The sequence below is a fragment of the Mya arenaria genome, chromosome 1, assembly GCF_026914265.1.
Source record: "Mya arenaria isolate MELC-2E11 chromosome 1, ASM2691426v1".
Lineage (NCBI taxonomy): Eukaryota > Metazoa > Mollusca > Bivalvia > Myida > Myidae > Mya > Mya arenaria.
Genome location: NC_069122.1, coordinates 9,871,833 through 9,879,096, shown reverse-complemented (window position 1 = coordinate 9,879,096; position 7,264 = coordinate 9,871,833). Strand labels below are relative to the sequence as shown.

The 7,264-nt window shown below is 34.7% G+C and overlaps 1 protein-coding gene across 1 annotated transcript; it reads left to right on the top strand.

The window, feature by feature from the left end:
• The first annotated feature begins 484 nt into the window (after positions 1-484).
• On the top strand, positions 485-4,465 carry LOC128220901 (uncharacterized). The gene is made up of 5 exons (XM_052929401.1): positions 485-674; positions 1,287-1,415; positions 1,539-1,636; positions 2,878-3,064; positions 4,359-4,465. Exons 1-5 carry the CDS (start codon positions 485-487, stop codon positions 4,463-4,465), a joined length of 711 nt encoding a protein of 236 aa, XP_052785361.1.
• The last annotated feature ends 2,799 nt before the right edge of the window (positions 4,466-7,264 follow it).

The following is a 7,264-nucleotide window of genomic DNA, read 5'->3' as shown; positions in this document are numbered from 1 at the left end:
CAATATCTCTTTTGTTTTATATCGCACTCTCATAAATTTGAGCTAGTACTGCCGGTACAGTAATGTGTTGAAAATTGGCATTGAGGACTTGCACGGCACAAATGAAACCCATACCGGACACGACTTTTGGCCATTAGTATATTTAAGATAACAAAGGTCAAATCAATGCTAAGCGAGTATAAGAAATATAATTCAAAAGTTAACTGGTAAATTTAAACATCCTGCAAGTTATTTTTTTCAACCAAACCATTTGTTTCAAAAAAGAACTCATTGCAATCAAGCATATATCACTCGAAAACACAATCTTACAATACAGTCGTCGGTCAGATGGTCCAACATAACGCAATAATTAAAATACTCATCCTAATCATCCCAGTGCACATTGGTACTAGTACATATTGAAAATCAAGGCGATGTCGCCATTGTTGTTGTTTATGGGTTAAGAGTTTTGAATTTTGCAGAAACATTGTGACATACAACAGTCATGTCAAGTGGAGCAGAAACTCTACATGTAAGCCTCGATGCTAAAACCACCTCGAAGTCAGAGCTACCTCGGTTTGTGCTTTCTAGGAGGGTGTACAAAGGGGTTGAGATGCTGGAAAATGAGGTTGAACAAATCGAGGTTATGGGCACCAGAACAGACGATATCTGGGTTTGCAGCCATCCACGTTCAGGTACGGTATTCGATATATTATGATTTCCGTAATAAATGATGGCCACGTGATTAATCACGCATTGTGTTGTTCTTGAACTTTCACGCGAAAAACCTTTCACATGTGATTAAGATATTGATTCCCGCGCTATTTTTGCGCATCGTGATTTGTCTTCTAACTCCTATTGTACTCAGGTTACATATTGTTATCAGGAACGCATTTGACCAATCATTGGATTATACCTTGTAAATGATAACGTGTATGCTTGCAGTATCAAAAAGAGAAACTGCACAACCGGTACAAGCAGCATTTATCTGCCTTTATCGGTTGTTAACTACCAAATGTGGTCAAAATAATAAATATTCAACAATGCTCCTTATGTTTTGAGGAAACACAATTCCTTTATTGGTCAAATGGGTGGTTGATTGACAACCAGCATCATGTGAGTTGCATGCACATGTATCTGTGCTAATGTGTTTTCGCATGCAGCAGCCTTCATTTATCATGAAATGGCTATGCTCGTATTATGAAACAAGCTTCAAAAGACAATTAATCTGTACTGTTACGTGGTTCAAGGAACATCGCATTACCATGTTCATGTATAATGCTCACGACTTTTTGTGATATTTACAGGAACAACGTTGACACAGGAATTGTCCTTTCTGATTGAAACACTGGATTTTGAAAAGGCTCAAAGTGTTTATCTGGATGATAGATTCCCAATGATTGACATCTTAGACGATCGTTTCCCTTTTTACAGAGGTAACTATATCAAGAATATATAACGTTTTTATCACAATTTGAAACGCATTAATTCGAGGCAATCACTTTTTGGCACGCGAATAACAAAATATCAGCTTATGGACTAAATATTGCTTTTTTCAGGTGTAAAGTTTATTGAGGAGATGTCATCTCCGCGGTTTATTAAAAGCCATCTTCCATATTTCTTGCTTCCCGAACAACTGCGTCAGGGAAAAGGCAGGGTAAGGTTTTATGACCTGTTGAATATTGTTTTCATAACATGGTCAAACATCCCAGGTATTCGATTATATTCTGTCCTACTGTCCAACAACAACCATGAAAATTGTTTATCTGAAAACTGTACATTTAATATGTAAATGCTTGGCCATAGTACGGTCTAGTTATATAAAAACAATTTAAATTTTAGAATAATCTATTTAATCTGTTTTCATCATTTAAAATTGTTACTTTTTTGCATTATAATGTTTAATTATTATTATTATTATCACTGTACAAAAGCTCTACTGTTTATATTCAAGATTTCCAAAATATTGCGGACACCACATTGAAACGTTTTCATTGTTGATATAGCAATTACCTGTTGTAGTTGATCTACATTGCTCGAAATCCGAAAGACGTCGTGACCTCACTTTTTCATCTTTTGGCCTGGACGGATGGTTTGCAGGAAAAGGATGCTACATGGGAACAGTTTATAGACCTATTTGTTCAGGGAAAAAGTATGATACATTTCTTAGTTTACGTCCTTAAATAATCAAAGTACATCTTATTTCAACGAATCAACGTTTTCCTCCATGTTATAGAGCTAGGAGTGGACCTATTTGTAAGACTCACAAATATACATCATTGTTTAGCTCTTTGTTGCTTTGCATAATTGTTCTGTTATGAACCAGGTTTTGTTTAGACTCTGGATCTGTTGGTCATTGATGCGTTGTTCGTAAATGAATAATACGTGTTATTTCCTAGGAATGCTAAATGGAACTTAAGTGCAATTATATTGCAAGTTTTTAATGTATATAATGACCTATATAATATCTTCAGAGCGTTTTCTTCTTGTTCATCTCTGCAAAGAAATAGGTTTTACCTCTTATACCTTCTACTTTAGGTTTGTACGGTCCATGGACAAAACACGTTCTAGGATACTGGGAAAATAGGACCCAAGGTAACATGTTGTACCTGAAATACGAAGACCTTGTCCAGGTACCGTTTTGCGTACATTAATGAACGTCTTAATGCACGGAGATATTTCTGTTGATCTGTTTTTTTTCGTACATTATCGAATATCAATGTTTACTTTAATTGATGTCTGAACTTTGATATGTTTTGAAAATGGACTTACTCAAAAACTAACGAGCACGGCCATATTCAACAACAATTAAAAGATAGTACATGGCCGCACTAACAACATAATGACAAGGAAAGTACGTTTCAAGAGCCATATATGATTTAAGGCAAATTCTTGTAGGATCTAGCCGGACACGTACGAAAAATAGCAGCGTTTCTGAACAAGAAGCTTTCTGATGATGACGTGGACCGGATATGCAAACATTGTCACGTGGACCGCATGCGCACTGACGACAAAGTGAACATGTCTTACTGGCGGAACATAAAACAGATAAATGATGATGCTGATGGTGGATTCATAAACAAGGGTAAGTTCGAGGTTGGGACAAATAAACTACACTACATCCTCCATCTCTTGCTTCTTTGACTGTTTTTCAACAACGAACAGCCCAAGTATTAAAAGATTGCATCCATGTCTTTATAGTCTGTCTTTGCTATCCTTTGGCCTTCTGTGTATCTTGTTTAATTTCTGTTTTGCCCTCACCTCGCATATGTACATCTAAAAAGGATATCCGTGCAATATGTAATCTTAACAATCCATTGTATAATTAGGACATTGTATAATTGCGAAAGTGTAAACTTCTAGTTTTTGTACATGTAGCTCCTGTTTCTTTTCCTTCCGAAATATTTGAAATATTTTCTGATGCATTCCGTTAAATCTCAAAGGCAGTACTTATACAAAGAAGTTGCAATGTTTTTATGAACAAACAATGTTTTAAACTCCTATGAATGGTAGTGTTATTGATACTAAATTCAAATACTGCTCGTTACTATGATTAAGGCGTTATTGTGTGATCCAGCAGATGCAACGTTATCTTTGTTTCTCAAATGGGATGATATTCGCCGTTCTCTCCACTGAACAGTCTTTATCAAACCGGCAATGGTTTCTTTTCCAAAAACCTTTTATTTTGCATATCCTTATTTAATACCTTACTTAGCCTGTGTTTTTAACTGAACGTATACACTTATTTAATACCTTAACAAGCCTGTGGTTTTCACTGAACGTAATTAGGTCGCTACCCCAAAACATGTATTCATATAGCGATCGATGGTTGAGTTGAATAGGTATACAACTCTAGCCAAAACAAAACCAACCATGATAAAACGGCACATCACTACATCCAATGCCAATATCCAATGCTAACACATGTTAATGAAAAGTCTAATACAAAACGGGGTAATGGTCTTGATATGTTGTTTCAGAATGTATTGACCTTTCACTGCACATGTGACGGCTGTATCAACGTTGCCATACTTCGTCTATATTGAAGTTATTCATCTTGCCTTTCGGGATCCTAATTCTCAGTTTATACGAATTCCTCCTTTTGGCTCGATTTTGACTAAAGTTGGAATGATACAGAACTACCATTGATTCCATTTCCTATATAGAAAGAAGTTTGATAGGCCATGACAAAGTACCTCTGCTGAGGAATCAAATCAGCTTGAACGACTCTAGGAAATAGCCGTTTAGGGCAATATTAAAGGGCTTGACAGTGTTTCAGTTTTCTTAAAATGACCGATTTAAGGCAAACCGAAAATGCTTTATCCAATCACTGGATGTATCTGCATGGTGCGAAACAACGTTTCAATTTTACGTTACAGGTAAAGCAGGCGTGTGGAAGGACCTCCTGACTCCGGATATAGTTGAAAAGATTGACGTCATGTTGAAGGAACTCGATGGAACGGGGCTTGTGCTAAGGGAACATTAGATTGTAAAAGCCGCGTGTTCAGACCATTACAATACCAGGGAACTTACAACGTCAGGATAATGTTCATTTTTGTTTTCCTGCTTGTTCAAAATGATTCAATTCAGTACTTTTATTACAATAACATCGATAAGTCAGTACCATTATCAGCGCTGTTGAATAAATAACAGGTTTAATTATTCTCCAAAAACATTCGACTGTAATATAGTGAATGGTTTTGACTCAGGAATATGGTAATGTTTTTTTAAATTATTTTATACATGTTATTACGTTTACATATCATTTAAACTTCCACCAAGATAACCAAATAAATGTCAAAATATCGTTTCATTTTAATGAACAAAAAAAAAGAACATGAAAGGCAAAGCGAGCCTCGGCAACAAATATTTTATAACAAAAGAACGTTGGTGTTACAAACATGAAATAGCAATGAAACCGGGAGTCTAGTTAGAAACATTGTTAAGTGTACATACACATATGTGAAAACTCGGAAGAGCTTATGTACACAAGAACATATCAAAGACGACACAATAGAGTAAATTGTCAATTTAATTCTGTTGAACCCAGGCTTTAATGATTAGAGTTTTATTCTTCATTAGAAAATAGTTGAATGTTTGCTGAAACATAAACGTAATCAATAAAGAAATCACTTCCAAATTATGCGCAAGTTTAACTTCTGCGAGCCCAAAACGGTCTTCATTTCTGAATGTTCATTAACTTTTATAAGCACAGATCTCAAAGACAGTCAAATTATATGAGCACGAATAGACGTTGATTTACATATTTGCATAATATAACTTTTAATAATATTGATATAACTTAGACACTGACATTGGTTTATTGGTGGAATTCCTTACTTTATATATAAGTGAGTATATCAAAGACAGGAAGATGGGATACTCTTGTTAAAATGAAGCTCGTCTGGTTAAAACTTTAAGGTCAAACTTTTTTATTTGTTTACCAGCGCTATTCTACTAACGACTAGCTGTGAACCAAGTCTATTTTACGAATACTCAGTGTGTGAAATGTAGCGTGTATTTCCCCTCGTTCACATTCAGGCAATACTAGTCGCTTATGTTTTAACATTGTCCAAAGCCTTTAGCTTCACTAGGTTTTCACTTAACCCGAAGCCTTGAGTGTGAATGAACTCGTTAACCCAGTGGCTTAGACGGCTTTGACGACTGTTATATCATTACAACTCTACGACAGTATTAATAAACAAAGAGTCGTGAGGCGACTCAAAAGCATGCATCATCAACTTTAAGCAATGAATTAAAAACAGGCAATTCTTTCATGTGGCAGATAATATAACACTTAAAAGAGAACCCAAACCGGTTACCTAATCTGAAATAAAATTCAGATACGGACAAAAAAAACTATAAGACAAATAGAGTATCCGTTTGTGAAGAGAACCCAATCGGGTTTGCAAAGTGAACCTTAATAATAATAAATAATTGCCTCAAAGGCGACTCAGTCATGCACCAACCAATAAAACAACCGACTGGTTTCTAGATTGTTTTAACCTTAGTATTTTATATACTTTATCAAAGAGCTTAAAGCGTAGAAAGGCTTTGAGCATGCTCCAGTTTTTTATTGTAATTATGTAGTTTGTTAACAAATTAACTTAAATATATGAAGATATAACCTATGCATGTTCATGAACTCCTTCTCAAATAATTTTAGATCTTTTTTATGCTGATCCTCAATTAAATCAAAAACCTGGAGTTCCAGTCACTTGAACTACTCATTTGGAATATGGAATACCAAAAAGATTACATTTTTTTAGTTATACTAATTGCTTATCAATCTTTATCTTGAATTTTGATTTCAAAAACAATGCACTGCCACGGATTAAGCCTTAAGTCATTAAGTTATTTTTTGTCCCTTGAAAAATCAAGACAAATGAGGAAAAATTTGACAAAATTAAATGTGGATGGCCATTTATTTTCAGAAAAAAGTGATATTCTAAATGAAGAAGTAAAGTTGTATAGCAAGCTATTTAAATAAGATAAATTAGATGAAAACGATATTAAAAAATATATTAACGATATTCCTTTAGAAAACAAGCTAAGCGCAAAAGAAGCGAAAATGTGTGAAGGTTTTTTCACTAATGAGGAATGCGAAAATGCTTTATTGTTAATGAAAATAAATAAAAGCCCTGGATCCGATGGCTTATCAGTTGAATTCTACAGAAAGTTTTGGAAATTCATAGGCCCTTTATTGTGTGATGTTTTAAATGAAGGATTCGTCAAAAAAGAGCTTAGCTATACACAAAAATCAGGAATATTGTCATTATTCTATAAAAAAGGGGGACCCTACAAATATGGAAAATTGGAGACCAATTACGCTTTTAAATGTAGATTACAAAATTGCAGCAAAGGTTTTATCACTAAGGCTACAGAGAGTTATATCCAAAATTGTTAGTTCATACCAACAAGGGTATATCAAAAATCGTTTTATAGGGTACAACCTTCGTCAAATACAAGATATTATAGATTATGCGGATGAGCTGCAATCCAAAAGCGCAATAATATTTCTTGATTTTAGAAAAGCATATGATACGATTGAATGGCATTTTCTATTTCATACACTAAGGATAACATTTTGGATTCCACGATGACTTTATCACTTAGATCCAAACATTGTACAAAAATTGCTTCTTACATATTTTCAATAATGGATGGAAATCAAATCCGGTATTCCCTGAGAGAGGTATACGCCAGGGATGTCCACTCTCTTCATTACTTTTCATTCTTGCTGCAGAAATTATGGCCCTTAGAATTAGATCTAGTGGCATTGTAA

What these genes read in the sequence shown, in the direction of transcription:
- LOC128220901 (XM_052929401.1), top strand. Translation starts at nt 485, where the DNA reads ATGTCAAGTGGAGCAGAAACTCTACATGTAAGCCTCGATGCTAAAACC. An exon ending in TTGCAGCCATCCACGTTCAG is followed by an intron (nt 675 to 1,286) that starts GTACGGTATTCG and finishes TGATATTTACAG; the next exon opens with GAACAACGTTGACACAGGAA. An exon ending in TGGTGGATTCATAAACAAGG is followed by an intron (nt 3,065 to 4,358) that starts GTAAGTTCGAGG and finishes TTTACGTTACAG; the next exon opens with GTAAAGCAGGCGTGTGGAAG.